The 20,017-nt window shown below is 58.0% G+C and overlaps 2 protein-coding genes and 1 long non-coding RNA gene across 5 annotated transcripts; all 3 read right to left on the bottom strand.

The window, feature by feature from the left end:
• Nucleotides 1-194: 194 nt before the first annotated feature.
• RAB1B (RAB1B, member RAS oncogene family) lies at nt 195-7,564 on the bottom strand. The gene is made up of 6 exons (XM_045486847.1): nt 7,413-7,564; nt 5,687-5,759; nt 5,336-5,431; nt 5,128-5,223; nt 1,759-1,890; nt 195-1,663 (listed from the first exon to the last, which is right to left on the bottom strand). The coding sequence occupies exons 1-6, from the start codon at nt 7,424-7,426 to the stop codon at nt 1,469-1,471; spliced, it is 606 nt and encodes a 201-aa protein (XP_045342803.1). The 5' UTR covers nt 7,427-7,564; the 3' UTR covers nt 195-1,468.
• On the bottom strand, nt 5,766-7,359 carry LOC123602337. The gene is made up of 3 exons (XR_006714447.1): nt 7,001-7,359; nt 6,650-6,702; nt 5,766-6,550 (listed from the first exon to the last, which is right to left on the bottom strand). It is a non-coding gene; the product is annotated as an uncharacterized LOC123602337 (long non-coding RNA).
• Nucleotides 7,565-8,232: 668 nt separating the features above from the next.
• Nucleotides 8,233-18,838, bottom strand: KLC2 (kinesin light chain 2). 3 transcript variants are annotated; one of them, XM_045486839.1, is made up of 16 exons: nt 18,782-18,838; nt 17,684-17,922; nt 14,495-14,725; nt 14,293-14,362; nt 13,304-13,526; nt 12,508-12,595; nt 12,324-12,425; nt 12,058-12,231; nt 11,870-11,969; nt 11,118-11,167; nt 10,943-11,010; nt 10,388-10,496; nt 10,127-10,285; nt 9,928-10,052; nt 9,605-9,662; nt 8,233-9,232 (listed from the first exon to the last, which is right to left on the bottom strand). In XM_045486839.1, the coding sequence occupies exons 2-16, from the start codon at nt 17,909-17,911 to the stop codon at nt 9,149-9,151; spliced, it is 1,869 nt and encodes a 622-aa protein (XP_045342795.1). In that variant the 5' UTR covers nt 17,912-17,922; nt 18,782-18,838; the 3' UTR covers nt 8,233-9,148. The 3 variants fall into 3 exon arrangements, with proteins under 3 accessions (XP_045342795.1, XP_045342794.1, XP_045342793.1); XM_045486838.1 differs by lacking the exon at nt 18,782-18,838 and adding an exon at nt 18,634-18,764 and having other exon boundaries at nt 17,684-17,959; XM_045486837.1 differs by lacking the exon at nt 18,782-18,838 and adding an exon at nt 18,634-18,762.
• Nucleotides 18,839-20,017: the final 1,179 nt, after the last annotated feature.

The following is a 20,017-nucleotide window of genomic DNA, read 5'->3' as shown; positions in this document are numbered from 1 at the left end:
CGTAGGGACACACCACAGAAGCAAAAGCAGGCAGCCCTCCTGGCTTTAGGAAGTGGGTCAAGGGCTTTCAATTGCAACCCTAGGACACACAGCCCAAGCCAGGACCCCTGTACTGCCAGCCAAGCCCAGGGCCCCAGCTCCATTTCCCCACCCCAAGACAGCTCCCGCCACAGACCACACTCAACCACCACAACTTCCTTGCAAAAACCCTCGGCTCACCGGAGGGCCAGTGGAAATTTATTTATTTTTTGTCCTTTCTGTCTTTCCCCAAGTGGCTTTTCCTTGCAAAATGCCTGACATGACACCAGAGGGGAACCTGGGAGTGGGGGGCACCCCAGGGACTTAAATACAAGCTGGAGGGCAGGGCACAGATGGGACAGGCGAGAGACAGCACAAGGGACATGGCTTCTCAGGTAGAGACCAAAGGTTTGTTTTTCTGCAGGAAGAAGCTGTGCCAGAGGGCAGGGGGCTAGGATCCCGGTGGGTGGGGGGGGGGGGGGGGGGCGGGAATGGGGACGCCCTCAACCCTGGGTTTGCACCCACATTCCCCAGAGGAGAAGCAGCACCAGGGTATGAGGACCTGCCCTCATAGGTTTCCAAGAACAGAAGGGGGAGAATAAGCCAGATGTGCTGCCTCAGGGACAGGGAGGTGCTGGCAGAGTGAGGGTTAAGGCTGGCGCCCGGCCTCTGGCACGGTGGGCCTTCCGCCTCTGCCTGCCTTGGGGACAAAGGGGCACGGTGGGCAGGCAGCACATGGACCTGGCTCTGGCAGGGCAGGGGGTGGCAGGAGCAGGCTCCCTCTGGGCCCAAGACACAGGCCCAGCATGGCTGCCCGCCCACCTGCTCTAGATGTGCTCAGACCCCACCGCAGCTGGACGGCTCGAGCTGTGAAGTGTGGAAGGGGCGGGGAGGGGAGGCAGGGAAGAAAGGGTGGGCTGCTGGGCCCCTGTGGCCCCCATGCCCTTCCTGAGGTCCAGCCCAGGGCCCTGGATCCTGGGTCCTGGATCCCCTGGTCCCATTCCTGGCCCTGGGTGCTGACTGCTGACAGGGACTGCAGCGGCCAGGGAGGCTCTCAGCTCTTGGGGAAGGGGGGGTGGGGTGGGGTGGGAAGGAAAAAGGGTAAGGAGAGAAACCCACTGCAGCATACATGGGGGGCAAGGGAGGGGAACAGAGGAGCCCTCATCCCAAAGAAAGGTGTGTGGTGGGGTACCTTTTAAAGTTACCTAGAGGCAGCAGCAGAGCAAGCCCACATCCCCACCCCAGCCAAAGGTCCTGGGTGTCCTCCCTTGGGGGCCTTGACAAAACCGGGGCTCAGGGCAGCAGGCAGATGGGCCAGAGGGAGATGGGGAGCCCAGGACACCCCAAAGCCACAGACTCAAATGCCCCAGGACAGGGAGGCACCTCCTGTCCCCTCCAGGGGCATCATCTGGAGAAGGTGCCCCCTCCTGTCCCACCCCATGTGCCCCTCCTAGCAACAGCCACCACCAGCCGGCTTCACGGGGGTGCTGTCAATCTTGAGGTTGGGCCGCTCACCCCCTGAGGCTGCCCCAGGCCCCATCCGCTTTTTGATCTCAGCAGCCATGGTCATGAATGCCTGCTCGACATTGGTAGCGTTCTTGGCACTCGTCTCCAGGAAGGGGATGCCCAGAGAGTCTGCAAACTCCTGACAAGGGGAGAAGAGAGAAGAGGAGGGGAAGGAGGGGTGAGAGGCAGCAGACACCAGCCCATCCTGGGCGGCCTGACCCAGGCCCCGCTCACCTTGGCTGTGGTGTTATCCACCACTTTCTTGGTGGTGAGGTCGCTCTTGTTGCCCACCAGGAGCTTATTGACGTTCTCACTGGCATAGCGGTCAATTTCCTGTAGCCACTGCTTCACATTGGCGTAGGATTCCTAGAGGAGCCAGAATCAGAAGTTATTTTGCTCTCAACTCCCATCCCTACCCAAGGCCAGAAGAACCAGGGCTGTTAAAGGGGGCTTCCCTGGGCTCCTGAGAGAGGCAGGAGCCCTGAGAGCTCAGGGAACCAGACAGAAGAAGCTTTCTCCTCCAGGTTTAGGTGTCCTCTCTGATGCCCTCCGTCTGAGACCCCCAAAGCCAAGCCTGGCACCAGCTATGTGCTAACAGCCCCAGTACATAAAACAGCCCAGGCCTAAGGGCCAGCCAGCTCTGCTTCATGCTGTTGGTCTCTCCCTGAGACACAGAAAAGGTTGAAAACCCGCAGGGAGCAAATAACAAAAGAGAGACCAGAGAGGAGACGGAAATGGAGGGGAACAGGTTAGCAAAGTTCCCATGGTGGCCTTAAAATCCCTGTAAGGTCTGAAGTCTTACAGCCCAATGGTAGGTGGAGGGTCCTCGCAAAGGAGACCCTGGCCTATTGAGAGAGACACATACCCGGGAACAAGGCCAGACATGCATTCTGCTTCTGGCACCAACAGCCTCCTCACTCAGGCCAGCCTTCCCAACAGCTGGCCACTCCCTTCCCCCTACCCCTGGCTAACAGACAAAGACAGATCTTTCAGGAACATGCGTGAGCCAGAGCCACTTTCCCCTCTTAGGAATCAGAACGTGGGGGGATATCCCACTGGATTCGAACTTACACCTCCTGCGTGTCCTAGGCTGGGGCCCTGTGGACAAGGATGGGACACATACCTAGGTCCTACCCTAAGGCACTCAGGAGACAGTGGAGGACTAGAGCAGGACACACACGATGGCAAGACAGGGTAAGGAGCGCTGGCTGTAGGGATGGAAGGCAGGAGCCGCTGCAGCCCTAGGACTGCTTCTGCCCAGAGAGACTGCAGCTGACCTACGTCCGAAGGTACAAACTGGCCTTGTGTGGAAGCAAGTGGAGCAATGGGAAAGGTACGAGGGGAGGAGATGACACACACCAGGTCAAGGAATGGGGTAGGGGGGTGAGAGGGCGCAGTGCCTTTGGAGAGCAGGGGGAAGCTGAAGGTTGCTGGCTACAGGCCCTGGGCACAGAAGGAAGGGGAAAGGAGGCAGGCCAGAAGATGGAAGGTCTTAGCTTGGCTGAATCTAGACAACCAGGAGCCCACGAGAGTTTTCTCAGGAAGGGAGCAGCAGAAGCACACCTGTGTTCTGGGAAGACAGTCCAGGTAGGAGTGTAGGGGCCAGTTCAGCCTGGTGAGAAGATGGGAGACCAACTGGGAGGTGGCTGGAATATTCTAGGGAAGAAATGTGCGCCCTGAGCCAAGGAGTGAGGCAAGGAAGAGTGCAGAATTCAGAGTCAAGACCATCCTGGGTTAAGTCCCCAGCTCTGCCAAATATTTACTGTGAGACCCTAGATTTGTCACCTGACCTCTCTGAGCTTCAACTTCCTCACTTCTATAAAACAGTATCTCCCGATGGGGCTGTTGTGAACATGAGATAATGAATGCAGGCCTGTCTCATGACAAGTGCTTAATTAGCAGGAGCTGCTATTATCCTCATCACTGCTATTATTACAAGGGAATGGACCTGAGAAAGAAGACAGACAAGAGAACTGGGGGAAGGAAGAGTTTTCTGGTCAGACCAACAGGAACTCTGTTGCAAAGATGGGGCTGTGGGAGATAGCACGGGGAGGGACAGTGAGGGCAGTGCTGGATACACTGAGTTCTGAAGATGATCCGGAGCTGAGAGGTTGGCTAGGGGAAGGGAAGGGTTGGCTTGGAAGTCAAGAACCCTGGTTCAAACACTGGCTTTGCCCTTTCTGGCTATGAGACCATGGGCAAGTCACCTAACACCTCCCTAAGCGTATCTCAGCCAGAAAACAGGGACCCCAGCACTCAGTTCACTGGACAAAGTGCCAGCAAGGTAGAACACAGAAGAAAAGACCCACAGTGATAGCTGTCTGCACAGCACTCACAGAACATAAGACAGGAACCAAACCACAAAGCGGCCAGACCCATGCAGGGAGAGTCAAGAAACACAAGATGAGGATGGGGGCAGGACGTGGTAGTACAAAGCAAACCTGTAAAAATTCACTCAAAAGAGAATCTAATGCAGCAAAAGGTAGGAGAGCTGGAGATAGTAAACTTTCCAAGGAGAGGGAAGAGAATGAAGGTAAAAGCCATGAAAGGTCAATCAGGGCAAGAACTGAAATGAGGTCATGGGACTTGGCAGCTAGAGGTCCTTGGCGACCTCCGTCTGAGTAGAGCACAGTTCACCCACAGCCTGTTGTCCAAAAGACATCATGAGTTCCCAGTGAGCCCAAGGGCCCAGCTGCCCTTCAGAGCGGGAACTCCTCCAGGCCCAGGGCTGATATAAGCATCTCCATGTGCCCAGGACCAGGCCCCCCCACTAAGCAACAAGGTTTAGTTGAAAGAACAAAGGCGGCAGAATCGGGTTTTCTGTCTGTCACTTAATGAACTGCGTGGCCCCAGGCAAGTCTCCTCACCATTCTGACCCGTTTCCTCATCTGTAAAGTGGGAACCTAATGCAGACCCCTTTAGAGTGTCATGAGGCTGTGGCAGGTTCTCTAACAACTATAAGGTACGGTGGGACTGTTTCAGGTTCTAATGCCACCACTGCTGCCAGTGACACATGACTAATGCTGCCACAGCAGACACTGGGCTTCTACCTTGGCTCACAACGCGCCCCGAGTGCAGGGCTCCCCCACCTCCTTCTCTAAAGCCCTCCGATCGCTTCTCCACAGGATCTCCACACAGGAAGCCATGGGCCCAGCAAGGCAGCTGATCAGCTGACCAAACCCCTACAAAACACAGGTGCCCCGACTCTAGAATAAGGTGGCAAGTTTGGCCAAGAGTTGTGAGGCCTGGTTCTGCAACACCCTGCAGCAGGGCCTCAGGAGGATGCACTTCTGCGGCTGCTTCCCACCTTGTGAAATGAGTCCGAGTACATGAGTCTCCTTTTCAGGCAGCATCCGGAAGAGAGGATGGGAAGAGTAAAAAGAAACAAGAACCAAAGACCGGGGGCACCTGACTGGTTCAGTCAGAACATGCGACTGTTGATCTCGGGGTTGTGAATTTGACCCCCAAATTGGGTGTGGAGATTACTTAAAAAAATAAGACCTTTGGGGAAAAAAAAGAAGGAAAAAAAAAAAAAAAAAAAAAAAGAACAAAGATCCAAAACTGAGGAGGCAAAGCCGGGAATGTGGCCCCAGGAGTACCTACCTGGTCGGTGACATCGTACACCACAATGATGCCATGAGCCCCCCGGTAGTAGCTGGAAGTGATGGTCCGGAACCGCTCCTGACCAGCTGTGTCCCACTGAAAGAAAGTAGGAGAGAAGGGAAGGACAGGTCAGCTCTGGGCTACGTGCCGAGAACCCCGTCCCAAGGCGGCTGCCCCTGCACCAGGGACTGGGAAGAGCAACACTCACGATCTGAAGTTTGATGGTTTTGCCATCCAGCTCAATGGTTCGGATCTTGAAGTCCACCCCGATAGTGCTGATGTAGCTCTCTGTGTATGTGTCATCCTGGAAAAGTGGGGATCAGTGAAATGGCCTGGGTGAACAGGGCCAGGGCCCATCTGGAAAACCTCCCTCCAGGTCTCTGCCCCCAGCTGAGCTTGTAACTGCCAAGCCCCCACTCTCAGCACCCCAACCTGCCAGCCCTGTGTCTTTCATCCTGGGGGTCTAAGGTCTTGCAACTACTGGGCTCTGGGCTGTCCCCTCTCCCTCCTGCCACCAGCCAGGACCCCAGATGGACGGTATGGGAGGCTTCTTACTCACAGCAAACCGCAGAAGCAGGCATGACTTGCCCACGCCCGAATCACCAATCAGAAGCAGCTTAAACAGGTAGTCACTGGCAAGAAAGGATGGGAAGACGTGAAGGAAGGCAAAGAGCCCACCCGCCCCGCCATCCTGCAATCACAACTACGACACTCTCCCATGCCGTGAGGCTTGCCTTGGTTTAGAGCATTAAGGTGCTCACAAGATCTTCCCACAAGTCCTGGGCAGGGGAGGGCGGACCACCGCCCATATTACAGCTGGCCCAAAGGACTGTCTAAATTCCCACCTTACAGGGAAGGAAACTGAGGCACGGAGAGAAACATGACTCGCCAGGGATCACAGTCATCAGGGGAAAAAGCTGGACATCCTATCCTGACTCCTGACAGGCTCCATGGTCTCGCGGCCAGTAGGGACCATCTAGGGAATCCCCCACACTTCCCTGGGGCCCACCTGGCTTGGCAGGGGAGGCCCCAGAGGTGGAAGCTAGGGCCCGGCCTAGAACTTAAGTGAACCTCTATGTCAGGAGCCTGGTAAGAAGAGGTGGTCAACAAGTAGCAACGAGAGCAGTTAAAACGCACGGAGTTCCTAAGCGTGCCTGGCCCTGAAGCAACACTTCAGACACATCATCTCGTTTAAGCCTCACAACAGCCCTGTGAAGCGGACGGTGTTATTCCCAACTAATGAGGAAACCAGAGGTCAGAAGAGGGAAGTGTGACTTGCCCTAAGTTACACAGCTGTTAACTTTAAGACTGGAAACCAGGTTCAGACTCCAAAGTCTCTGTGAGAGCCTGCTGGTTCCCTTCTGTGTCCCTGATAAGCCAGCTCAGAGCTTCACCCTTCCCCAAGGAAATCTGAGGCCTGGATCTGGAGGAGAAAAAGGAAGTGGCGGAAGAGGAAGAAGGTAACTGACACTTGGGGAAATCTGTCAATGAGAAGTCCGGGACAGAGATGTGGGCCACCTACCCGCAGGGGGAGTGACCAAGAAGTGAGGAGAGTCTGAGGTACAGAGAATCCCACTGGAAGGGAGAAACAAATGCCACATTCATCTAAACTTCACCGGCAGCGTGACGGGGAAGGGAAGGGGTGTGACGATGGCGCTGGGGGCCTGCGCAAAGGTGAGGAGAGGGCGGGAAGGGACTGGCCTCCAGGAGCGGCAGGACGGCTAGACCCAGGCAAGGGGTAAAGCGGCGGTCCCGGAGGGGAGGACCCACGGGAGAGCGACCCAGCGCGGTGCCTCGAGGCTTCCCGCGCCTGACCAGCCCCTGAAACAGGATTCCGGGAGAACGGGAAGAACAGAAAGGCTGACTGTCTGACCTAAAGGGCGCCCGAGTCTGGACCCGCTCCAAAACGCCGGGACAGTCGTCAGCACCCAGACCGCCACTCTCTCAAGCAGCAGGTGGGGAAACTGAGGCCGGGAGAGACCGAGGCTGCAGGGTCACCTGACCGATAAGGCCTGGTAGGGGCCGGTGCTTCGGACTCCAAGTAGTGCCCCTCGGGGTCGCAGTGTCTGGGCGCCGGGTGCAAGAACTCGGGGTGCCGAGCCGGGGTCCGGGGGCCCCCGGGGGGAGGGGCAGGACCCGGATGTGGGGGGGGGGGGTCAGCGGAAGAGGGACCCGGATGTGGGGGCGCAGCGCAGTCCTGACCCAGGCCGGACAACCCCGGTAAGCGTACAGCCCCGTACTCGGGATCGAGGCTGCGCCGGACGGCGCGGGCGGGGCTCACTCACTATTCGGGGTTCATGGCGGCGGCGGTGGCCCGCTCGGTCGCTCCCAGTCAGCTCTGCTCCGCCTCCCGTTCCAAGATGGTGGCCGCTCCGCCCCACAGGCCCCGCCCGCGACGCGCAGGCGCAAACATTCCTGACTTGGGTCTTGCTGCGTTGCTTCTCGGAACTTGTAGTCTCCTTGCTTTTCCCAACTCACCCCCGCTGCGCAGGCGTAAACCCGAGGTTGTGTCTCCTAGCTCACGCCCCATCATCGCCGCGCGATGCCTTCTGGGGCTTGTAGTTCGTTCCCCGTAGCCGTAACTGGGCTTGATGCAAGCGCCCAGGAGCCTGGCTGTGTCCCCACCAGGAAAGCTCAATTTAGGGCTGGGGTTGACACGTTTCGTGTCTGCCTGGCAGAGGTGGCCATCCCTACCCTCTCAGCTCCCGGAGCTGTTAGCATTAGAAGTTCATTTATTTGGGGTTCTTGGTGTGCTGGTACTGTTAATTCAGATGCTGCCCCGGGAGGGTGTCGTCACCCACGTTTTATAGATGGAAAAGTCGACTCTCGGTAAGTCGCTCAAGGTGAAACAGCCTTGTAAGGGGAAGAGTTCAAAGACCGCTGTCTCTAGAACCTCAGAGATGCAGATTGTTAGAAAAAACCCTGAACTTGCGAGGCCCCCTAACAAATCCGGGATAGGAGCAAAATATCTGGGCTTCGGCTGCACGGGACCGGACGTGAGAGACACACACAAACGCTCGCTCGCTCGCTCGCAGCCTCTCCCGCCCTCACCCCCAATCTAGAGACGCTAGGAGACCTCGGCCTCCGCTCCAAAACAAGCCCGGCTCAGATTCAAACGGTCTTTATTTCTACAGCAACATTTGAAAATAGAAAGCGACCGCCTCACCCCCAACAGGGACAGCCCCTCCTGCCACAGGGGGTCATCACTGCCCCTCGCGAGAAGCTGCAGGCGTGGGATGAGGCGTGGCAGGATGGCTCGACGGGCGGTGCCCGGGGCGGGGTCAGGCCGTGCCTGGGCGGGGCCGGGCGGGAGGGGCAGTGCATAGGCCGGGATGCTGGGCAGGGCCCGGCGGTGAGAGGACGGGCAAGGGGAGGGCTCTCCGTCCTGGGGCACGGGGCGATGGTGGGGCTCAACGCGCCCCTCAGAGGCGAGGAGGAGCGCGAGAAGGCCCAGGGAACCCTTTGGGGAGGCGCTGCCCCCCAAGATGTAGAGCTTGGAAGATACCACCGCGCGGAATGGGGGTGATTAAGGCCTGGGCGGTACCACTAGAGGAGGACAGGGTGAGGGGAGAACCGGGGAGTACCGTGGACTGAGGGGAGGGGCGCGGCCAATAACTTATTTCTCTATATACAGAAGCAACGGCCGGGGGCGGGGGACAGGGGGGAGGGCAGGAGTGCTGAAGGGACGGCAGGTGCTCAGTGTTCTTGTCTCCGGGGCCTGGGGAGGGCGGGCCGCTGTGTCTCTACCTTGGAGACCCTGGCCAGCCCCTCACGCTGGCCCTGAACCTAAAGAAGAGGGGGCCCTGCTGGATGGAATAAATAAGGGGTAGAGCTGGAGCAGGCAGGCCCTGCCTCCAGGGCTTAGGGCTGAGATGACAAGGGAGGAGGTTACCCTGAGATTGAACAGAAAAGACAGGGGTCCTTGGGAAAGACACGTGGGGCAAGCAGCAGGCCCATGCGAAGGGCTGGGGATGGGGACAGTGCCGGGTGGAGGCTCTGGCAACTGGCTGCCCCTTCAGGATTAGCCCACGAGGGAGCTTCGTCGGGAGAGGTCCATGGAGCTGGAGCTGAGGGTGCGGCTGTCAGAGAAACCTGTGCCTCCAGGCTGTGGGCAGAAGGGGCAGGTGGCTCAGCTTCCTGCTGCTGCCAGTCTGTACTTCCCCGGCAGAAGGGGCCTGATCAGCCACAGGCCCTGAGCTGGGCCCCTGACCATGTCGTGGTGCTCTGGCACTCCTGCCCACCTCAGCGGTTACCGTGTTGGCCCTGGCCACGTGCACATCCATCCCAGGCAGGAGCTGGGTTTCCCTCATTTGTCTTCCCTGTGTCCAGCCCAAAGCCGGGCCTGGCACAGAGCTGGAAATGTTGCTAGGTAAGTAGACGTGATTGGCAAGCTTGGCCAGTACACAGGACATGCAGCCTTTGGGCCCTGGGGCCTGGGCTTCAGCTACCCGGTGCCCAAACACCCACCCAGCCATACCTGGACAGGCTCTTCCACACTCTTGTTGAGGAAGTTGAGAGAACTAGCCCGCTTCATCCTGAGGGGAAAGGAATGCCTGGATTTGCCCAGAGTGAATGGGGTGGGCTGGGGGAGGGGGAGACGTGGGAAGGGGTCAGGTTGGGGCTGGAAAGGGAGGCTCACGGGAAGGGAGCAGATCTGGTGGGTGGCGGAGCTTGAGAGAGACAAGGGAGTTCATGTGGATCAGAAGCTCCTCTGGGGTTGGTGGGTTATTGGGTGGGTTCCTGAGAGGCTCACTGGGTGGGCAGCGGGGGGAGTGGGGGCGATCAGGGGCAGAGGCTCACCTGGGATTAGGAGGCTCCTGCGGGCCACCACCCTGCAGCTTCTTCACCAGCATCTCACTGCTCCGCCTCAGGGCATCTCGGAGCTTCCCAAAGGAGCCACTGCGCCGCAAGGAGCCACTGCCATCCTGTGGGGCAGATGTTTGTCTCTATGCCACACTGACTACACAGCCTCCTGGCCCACCCAAGCCCCTAGACTCACCCCGCTCCATTCGGCTGCAGGCCCTGCCTCCTCGAGTTCAGACTCAGGCCGAGCCCCAGCACCCCCGGTCACGTCCCGGCTGCCACGCCGGTCTCCCCGGCCACCGCTGCTATCTTTCAGCAGTTCCACCACCCTGGTCTGGCTTGCAGGGTCCAGACCCTGAGGGAGAGTCAGGGCGCATCGGATGGAGCCGTGAATCCTGACTGCAACACACAGGGCCACACAGGTCCCTGCCCCCACCCCTCGGGCCTGTGGCCTCACCTGCTTGCGGCTTCGGCTGGCGCAGTCCTCCAGTGTGTGTGCAGCTTCTAGCTTGCCCTGGCGCCGGTACAGGGCCCCCAAGCTGCGCAGGGTAGTGTTGACTGTGGGGCTGTGGATGGCAGAGCGGGATAGTCTCAAACTCCACGTTCCCCAGGAACCAGGCCCATCCAGCCCACATTGGGCCCTGACGAGCCATCCAGCCAACCAGGATCTCTCCCCTCCTGTGTCAAGCCCTGTGCTTGTGCTAGACTCTCCTGGCTCGGAATCACCCCAAGCCCAGCCCTACGTGGGATGCTGCCACCAGGACTAAAAGCCGGGAGACCCAAGAGCAAGATAATCGGCCATCCCAACACAGAAAGCCTTTCTGGGACAGGCGGCCTGTGACCCAGACACAGAAAGCCAACACAGAAAGCCTCTTGAAAGCCAAGGTGACAGAGAAGAGGTGTGTGTTCTGGGGGTGAGCAGGATGGAGTCCAGAGCCTGGACTTGGCCCCCGCTCAGGATGCTGTTTCCCTGCCAGCTGCTCTATTGCCAGCCCTGCCCCACTGTCCTCACCTGTCTACTTTACAGGCCTTGTACCAGCTGCCATATTCCCCATAGGGGGTGCTGTCCCGGCGCTTGTCCTAGGGGGAAGGAATGGTCAGCAGAGGTGGCAGAAGTCCCTCCCCTCTACACATCCCTAGCCTCACCCTCCCTCCCCAGGCCACCCCAGCCCTGCCCATAGAGCTACCTTGCTCTCTTCCCGTTCTTCTGCGTGCATCCAGATGGGCTTGTTGTCCCCTGGGGGGAGAAAGGGGGCTGTCACCAGCCTCCCATATAGGCTTCTCCTGGTTGAAACATAGGACTGGGGTCTGGGGAGGAGGTCAGGGGTACCCAGGAAGGATCAGGGTTGGGCTTTGTTGAATGAATGAATGTATGAATGAATGAATGAATGAATGAATGAATGAATGAATGGGTGAACAAAGAAACAGACTGAGAACATTACTGACCCTCTTCTGGAGCAAAGAGATGACAGGGCACAGGCCTATGCTTGTGAGGCTTGCGATTGAGGGTTGGGGGCAGCGGATCCTTAAACACCTCAAGCCCACAGCCCGAGACATGTGCTAGGCCTAAATGATACGCCAGGCTGAGGGATCACACGGCAGGAAATGACCAACCATGGGGGGCCAGAAGGTGGCTTCCCCGGGGGGGGGGGGGGGACATTTGGAGTGGGGCCTCATGAGGGGCAGGAATTGCCCAGCAGGGGAGGGGAAAAGACTTTGGGCCCAGGGCACGGCGTATGCAAAAGCTGCGTGTAGTACCAGCACGACCCAGGAGGCCGTGTGCGTTGGGTGTGTGTGTTCACACGTGCACACAAATGGCTGGGGACCAGCCGGACCCCACGAGGGCCTGTCCAGCTGAGGTATTTACCCTGGATGCTGATGGCTGAGGGGCCTGTGCTGTGTGAGTGGGGGGTGGGGCACAGGGTGGTCACAGACTCACCATTGACAGAGCCGAACTCCTTCTCATGAGCCCGGGTGAGGATCTCCTTGTACAGGGTCTCTGCGTCCTGGTACTTGCCCTGTTTCAGGTAGCAGGAGGCCTGGAGGGAAGCGGCCAGAGGGTGAGCAGAATGCAGGGAGTCGAGCCTTTTCCTTCCTTCCTCCCACCCCATTCGTGGCCCAGGGTACCAGGTTATTCTTGGTTTTGGCCACGTTGGGGTCATCAGGCCCGAGGCGTGTGGCATAGATCTCCAGCGCCCGCCGGTAGTAGTATTCCACCTCTTCAGCTTTGCCCTGGTTCTGGCACAGCAGGGCCAGGTTGCTCAGCTGCTTGGCCACATCTGGATGAAACTTGCCCAGGACCTGCGATGGGAGTGGGAGCCAGTGGCTGGGCTCAAGGCTGGCCTGGGCCCCCACGTGCCAGCCTTGAGCTGCCCAGCCCTGCCTGCTCTCACCTTCTCCCGGATTTCTAATGCCCGTTTGCACAGTGGCTCGGCCTCTTTGTACTTGCCCCGCTTGCCATACAGAACTGCTAGGTTGTTTAGCGTTGCAGCCACCTGGTGGGCGGGAGAGTGGAGGTCAAAGACCCAGGGCGCTGCCTGGGGCAGGGGCAGCTCCCCCACCCCCGCCCTCACTCACAGCTGGATGGTCCTTGCCCAGTGTCTTTTCACGGATGGCCAGGGCATCGTTGAGCAGGTGGGCAGCCTCTTTGTACTTGTTCTGGTCCCTGGGTGCAGGTAGAAGCATGGTAAGTAAGGGTTGTCCTCCAGCCCAAGGCCCTCCCCCTAGTGGTCTCAGATCTCCATGGTCACTCCTCTCGTATTTACTGGTGAGTGGGCATGATTATGACCCAGAGCTTCGGGAGACCCGTTCAGCCAGCAGATTGGGGCGGGGGACTTTGGACAGTTCACTCACAATTCACCAGGGCATAGAGTGCCAGGGTGTGAGCCAGATTCCCCTAGATCTGCCACCCCACCCCCACCCCACTGCCTCGTGCCCAGGGCACCTTGTTGTCTGTTCCTCAGGGCCTTTGCTCATACTCCTCTTTCTGCCAGGGGAAACGTTTCCAACACTCTCATGTTCTGGGCAACTCATCTTTCACCAAAGATCCTACTTAAGCCTTAATGCCTGGAGAAGCAGTGCTGACTCCCTGGTATCCTCAGGGTCTTCATGTGCTGCCCTGGTCCCTACTTACGCTCAAGTCTTTCTCCTCCAATGGACTAAGCCTTATTCACATCTGTAGCCCAGGTTCACAGGGGCCTAGGCATCCTGTGGACTCCGCACCCTCTGGAAACATGCTCCTTCTCTCTGCCCAACTGCCCAGTGGAGCTGAGTCCTGACCGTCACCAGGGCCTAAGGGTTTGTGACCAGGGCTGGAGCTTTCAGAAAGTGTGCAGGCACTCCCATGGACGACTGTGGCCAGAGGAGCCCTCACCGATAGACCAAAGCCAGGATGTTCAGCATGGTGGCAACATCAGGGTGGTCGTGGCCCGATGTCTTCTCCAGGTCCTCGAGCGCCTGCTTGCAGAGTGGCACGGCCACCTCGTAGCGGCCCTGTGAGGCGTACTGAATCACCAGGTTGTGCAGGGTGCGGAGCCGTGCTGGGATTTCATAGCCCCCGTGCTGGGCAGCCACATCCCCTCCTCCAGGGCTGGGGGCTGCGAGGCCAAGGGCAGATAAGATGTACCAACTGGGTTGAGCTGGCACACACCAGCCATGTCTTTGACCTACCTGACATGTGGCCCTGGGCTAGTCACTTACTATTCTGCCTTAGTTTCCCCATCTGTAGAGTGGGTAGAATCCGGGCCGCAATGCCTCAAGCTATGTGTTCTAGAGCAAGCCGCCTAACCTCCAAGCCTCAGTCTCCCATCTACAGAAGGGACACTTGACCTGTAAGCGCTGGCCCAGGGCTCAGTACTGTGCACACATCCTCCGTTAACCCTCAGAGGCTTAGAGAGGGAAAGAAACCTGTGGTCCCAGAGGGAAAGAAACAACCGGCAGCAGAGCAGGACTGAAACCTAGGCTAGGCAGCTCCAAAGCTCTGAACTGTGATAACTGCTCCTCAAGGCGTAGGGGGAGAAAAGCACTTTTAAACTCTAACATGCTCGGGGGCTCAGTGTGTTGATCGTCCGACTCTTGATTTCAGCTCAGGTTATGACCTTATGCTTCGTGAGTTTGAGTCTGCTTCGGATTCTGCGTCTCCCCTTCTCTCTGCCCCTCCCCCGCTCATGCTCTGTTTCTCTCAAAAAAAAAAAAAAAAAAATTAAAAACTCTAACATGCTGGGATGTGATGATCAGAAATGAGGCGGGAAAGAACACAGTTGCCTTTTGGTCCCTGTTTCTGGTGACCTCTGGGTCCCAAGGACAAGGAGTTTACACAGCCCTCCCTCCCCCCTGCCCCCAGAACCAGCTGTCCCTCTGCACCTGGGCTCTGCTCCTCCTCGTTGGGGAACAGGTCATCCAGAGAGTCTTTGGGGACGTCCCCCTTCTCCTCCTGGGGAGGAGGACAGAACGAGTGTCAGGGAAGGCGGGGCACGGTAGCCCAAGTGTCAGTGGCTGGGTCAGAGCCAGCCACGCTGCCCCTCCCCCTCCCAGGCCCCCCTGCCCGATGGCCGCAGGGGCTCACACTGGGGGACGTGTCCTCATCCAGCTTGCGGATCTGGCTCATGAACAGCAAATGCTGCTTCTCCTCCTCCAGCTGGGCCACAGCCTGCTCGCTGCGCTGCAGCTTCTGCTGTGTTCCCGCCAGCTCCTCACGCAGCCACTGGTTCTCCTGCACCAGGCGCCGCACCTGAGCCCGCAGCTTCTGCTTTTCTGACTCCACGGCCCCCAGGTGGCTCGACAGCGCCAGGATCACCTGTGCCGGCCAGCCAGGATGAGGGTTAGAGCCTTGTGCACCCCCAGCCTGGGCCTCCCGGGGTACTGGGGCCTGGCCCTGCCTATGAGGAGCTACAGGGCTGATCATCAAGGGAGTGTTCCCGCAAGGCCCCAAACGGACCCTCGTCCAAGACCTAAACCCAGGAGATTTGGAGACCCCCAGTTCCTTCCTTCTGGGGTGGGGAGCCCTGGGCTCCCAGGCCGGCTCTGCTGGACTCTGAGATAGTCCATCCACTTTCCTGGGCCTCCAGCTAGTCCTCTGCATTAAAAGTCCAGCTCCCGAGGTGCCTGGGTGGCTCAGTTAAGCGTCCAACTTCGGTTTAGGTCATGAGCTTGAGGCTCGGGGGTTCGAACCCCACGTCGGGCTCTGTACTGATGGTGTGGAGCCTGCTTGGGATCCTTGCTCTCTCCTCTCTCTCTCTGCCCCACCCCCACTCGTGCTTTCTCGCTCTGTCAAAATAAGTAAATAAACTTAAAAAAAAAAAAACAAAAAAACAAAGAACCAGTTCCCATCTCACTGGGTTTATCATGAAGACGGCTTGTTGGGGTGTTGCGTTTTCTCTGACTTAGCCTTTCTCTTCCTTTGTCTCTCCTGGGGCTTGGACTCAAGCCCTGTGGCCACAGCCGCTATAGCACTGCCCCCTGCTCCAGGGCTAGCACTTTCCTAAGAACTCTGATAAATGGCTGAAGGGCCACTGAAAGGCCCCATCCTGACTTCTGCCAAGGTAAGCCCTTGCCCTTTTGCAGTTCCCAGAGAGGAGAGGTGTCCATGTCCCAAGCCTTCAGATGGTCTGGGAACCACAGGGGAAGGGGACCCAGAGGCCTCAGCGTCTGTCCTTACCCCTCTCTCCAACCTCTAGGACTCTTTTCCTGAGCATTTAGGCTCTTCCTGCCTGGGAGCCTTGCATAGGATCTACTCTTTCTCCATCCTTCACAGCCAGGGTCGTTTCTGCAGCCCCAGGAAAGGAAGGCACTTTCCTCTCCCTCCGTGCCACCCTCTTACCCATCTGTGTGGGGGCCTGTGCACACCAGGAGGGGGACCCCTGTGTGTTTATCTCTGTACCTGGCAGCCACCTGGCCAAGGAGAGAATGACCAGCAGGCTGTCCTGCCAGAGGACCAAGCTGTCTGGCACCCTGCACTTTCTATTCATTAGCAAAATGCATAAGTGACAGGTGTGTTCACAACCACTAGCTTTTTGAAAAATTCCCTTCACAGCCTGCAAGTCTATATACAGCAGATGGCATGATCCTTAAAGACAAGGAAACCGAGATGTTACCACCTGCCCAGGATGCATAGAACCAGGCGGTGTCTCAGCCAAGATTTGAAGGGGCCAAGACTCTTTCCCCCAGAGAAAGCGTGTACTCCTTGTGTACCCCAGTGCCTCGTGAATATCTCCGTCTGCACCTCGTCCTGGCAGCCCCAACATAAGAGGACCAAAACCGAACCCCTGATCACCTAGGCTCTCTCATCACCTTCACTTGCTCAAACCACAAATCTGGGAGTTATTCTGCCCTCCTTCCTCTCCTTTACTTCATCCCCAGGTCCTGCTGGACCCACCTCCAGAACATCGAGAACTGGTCCTCTCGCTTCCCTCGTGGCCACCCTTAGTCCAAGCTACTGTTTCTCATTTGAATTCCAGCAGTGCCTTCCTAACTACCTGCTACCTGCCTCCACCCTTGACTCACCAAAGTTCATTCTCCACACCTCAGCCAAAGGGAATTTTTACTCATTTTTTTTTATTTTTTAAAGATTTTTAAAAAAGTAACCTCTAGGGGCGCCTGGGTGGCGCAGTCGGTTAAGCGTCCGACTTCAGCCAGGTCACGATCTCGTGATCTGTGAGTTCGAGCCCCGCGTCCGGCTCTGGGCTGATGGCTCAGAGCCTGGAGCCTGTTTCCGATTCTGTGTCTCCCTCTCTCTCTGCCCCTCCCCTGTTCATGCTCTGTCTCTCTCTGTCCCAAAAATAAATAAACGTTGAATAAAAAAAAAAAAAAAAAAAAGTAACCTCTATACCCAACGTGGGACTTGAACCCACAAACCTGAGATCAAGTCGCATGCTCTAATGACCGAGCCAGCCAGGTGCCCCGAAGGGACCTTTCAAAATCTAAGTCAGACTGTGTCTCTTGACTCCTAAAGCCCTCCAAAGGCTTCCTGCTTTCCTGAGAATACAACCCAAACTAATAAGGTGCAGCATGATCTGGTCCCTGCCTTCTCCACAGGCCTCTTCTCTCCCTCTCCTTCCCCATGAAGATCTAGTTAGACAGGTCTTCTCTCAATTCTCCCACTACAAGAGCTTTCCTACCTCAGGACCTTTGCACATGCAACCTCTCGTCTTCCTCCCTTTTCTGGAGGCTGGTTCATTCCTTCCTCCAGGTCGTGGTTTAAATGTCACTTCCTCAGAAGTCTTGCCTGACCAATAAATTACACCTCTTCCTATAAGCTATCCAAGACCTTGTTCTTTTCTTTGGAGAACTTATCACAATATGTAACAAATGTATATGTGTTTCTGACTCTCTCCCCAGTGGACCCGTCTGTCTTGTTGGGGCTGTCTGTCTGGCACATAACAGATTGCCTGGCACATAGTAGGCACTTGGTAACTTACCTGTGAAGGAACAAATAAGAGAATGAATGGGGGCGGGGGCAGTTCTTAAGGATTTCCTTTTTGTTTTCTTATGTCATTCAGTCTCTGCTACCCATCAGAGAAGCCAGGAACAGGGTTCTGTGTCGGGGCTAAAGGATGATCAGACTCTCCTGAGGCAAGGCACAGCTGGGGTCTCCAAAGCCCATTTGTTTGTTCAACAGATATTACTGGAATCTTACCATGGGGCTCCAGAGGCCACATGGTTCCCTGCTCAGATTCTGTTCCTACACTGCCAGGTTTCCTCTGTCAGGCTCCATCCCTCCCTTGACCTCCCACCTCGGCATCCCAGACCAGCCTACCTGGGCCTCCCCCAGACCCAGCTCGATGGCTTCTAGGGAGCGACGCAGGAGAACACAGCGCTCCTGTGAGCCGGGCTCTGCCTCGCCAGCTTCATGTGCTACCAAGGGAGCGAGAAGGGCACGATGCTCCCCGCGCAGGGTCTCCAGGCCTTGGATGACGGCCTTGGTGCCCAGCACGATCTCATCCTGGCTCAGCTTCTCCTCCCGCGGAAGCACCATCGTAGCCATGGCTGTGCCGCCTGTGAAGGCGAGGAGGCGGGCAGGCGGGTGCCGGGCCTGGGGCCACACCGCCGTCCACCCCGGATTAGGTAAACACCTTCAGTCCCCGGACGCCTGGGTCCCCAGGGTGCCCGGGTCCCCCAGCCGACAGCCCGCACCGTGCCCGCGCTCGGCCTACAGGGGGCGCGCCCAGGTCGTCTCGGCCCGGGAGACGCAATGCGGTGAGGCCGGACCCGGATTCGGTCCAGACCACGGGCTCAGGCCGGTTTAGGCGGCCCAGACTCGGGACTGCCCCGGCGACTCCCTTAGCCAGGACAGGGAGCACCGGAGGACGGTCCTACGGGGATCGTGCAGGCTCACTCCCGTATGGGAGACCCCCGTCCCTCCAGGAGATCCAGTCCCAACCGCCCGGGCGGCCCCTTCCTCAACAGGCAGGCCGATCATGGGGGGGGGGGGGGGGGGGGGGGACCCTCCCCCTAAAGGAGCTGGAGATCTCGGCTGCTACGTCGTCTCTCCACTCGGGGCCGCGCCCACAATGACCCTTCCCCATAGGTCGGCGCAACGCCCCGAGGACCCCTCCTCCTGGAAAGGTCGAACTCCCGCCCCCGGCACGCAGGACCGCGCCCCCTCCCAGCAGACCGGCCCTGTTCTCCCACAGGCCGCACCCACGACGCCCCCACCCCTAGGCCAACCCAGAGGCCCCTCTCCCGGCCGGATCGGCCCGCGCAGACCTGCGCCTCCCGCTCCCGCCGGGCTCCGGCTCAGGTTCCGGCTCCCGCCCCGCTTCACCCGGACCGGCAGCCGTGAGCCGGTCCCGCCGCCTCCATCCCGCCGGCCTTCCCAGCAGTCCCTGCGCCGCCTTAAAGGTGAAGCCTCTACCTCGGCGGCGTCGGAGGGGGCGAAACACGCTCTTCTCTTCCCGCAGGCGGCCTTAAAGGAGCGTGCAAGCCGGGCCCGCTCCCGGCTAGGAGGGGGACTGGGGCGGGGCCATCCTGTGTGGAGGGCGGGGCGTGGGCTCCCCCGAGGCACCTGGTTCCAGCTGCCACCACCCACAACCCCGCGGCCTTGGATTCATCGACTGTAAAGCTGGCCGAGGCCGCAGGGATGTGGGGAGGCTCGGGAGATCGTGAGCCTGTAGAGCCTGAATGCAGGCAGTGCCACAGCCAGAAAGGACGTCGGGAGAAACCGAGGCGCCGGGAGGCTCAGCCTCCTCTGAGTCCAGAGACCCAGAGACTTTTGACATGTATTGACATTTATTGACGGTTATTGAGGTAGTTGCCACTTTCTGAGCGCTTACTGTGTGTTGGGCGCTTTGATGCTTTAAATGCGTTTACTCATTTACTGCTCACAAAGACCCAATGAAGCGAGCACTGCTTTTATCTGCATCTCACGGATATGACCCCAGGCTCATTTGTCTCTAGAGACTGGTTTTGCCCCTCACCCAACTCTTTCAGAACTATGTCCCTGTGGGATTTGCGGTGTCTTGGGGCTGCTTTCTGGGGGAAAGGCTTCTGACACTAAGGGAGAAAAGGATAGCAAAGAGCAGCTGGGCATCTGCTGAAACAGAGACTCATGCCCCTGTGGTTGAACACCACAAGTGCTGTTCGTCAACCGGATGCCCAAGACAAGGTGATGTCATTCAGGGCTCAGATTAAATGTCACCTCCTCAGAGAGCCTTCTTTGATTCCCAACCCCCCATAGAGTCCCCTCCATAGAGCCCCCTCCAGTCCATCTCTCTATAACATTCATCCCTTCTAATTTTTTTCTTGTTGATTTTCTGTCTCCTCCCTAGAATACAGGCCAAGACCTGTCTGTCTTGTTCACTCCCACAGTAGCCCCTGACCAGCCGCATAGCTGCACTCAGTAAATGTTGGTTTCTTAAGAAGGGTGGAAGGGTGCACTATTGGCCTTGCCAACCCCCTTCCAGGCCCAGGTTTTGATCAGATGCTCTGCAGCCCTGGATTGGAAGCTACTCTGGCACTGCCCCAACTGCTTCTAGGTCAGTGTCACTGGTGAGTGACAGCAGGATAACCACCTGAGGGACAAAACCTGCACAACAAGGCCTGGCACTGGTACCCGAGGAACTTGGGTGTTCCTTGAGTCAGGGTGGGCTCA

Source organism: Leopardus geoffroyi, chromosome D1 (genome assembly GCF_018350155.1).
Source record: "Leopardus geoffroyi isolate Oge1 chromosome D1, O.geoffroyi_Oge1_pat1.0, whole genome shotgun sequence".
Classification (NCBI taxonomy): Eukaryota; Metazoa; Chordata; class Mammalia; order Carnivora; family Felidae; genus Leopardus; species Leopardus geoffroyi.
This window is presented reverse-complemented; position numbering and strand designations above follow the sequence as displayed.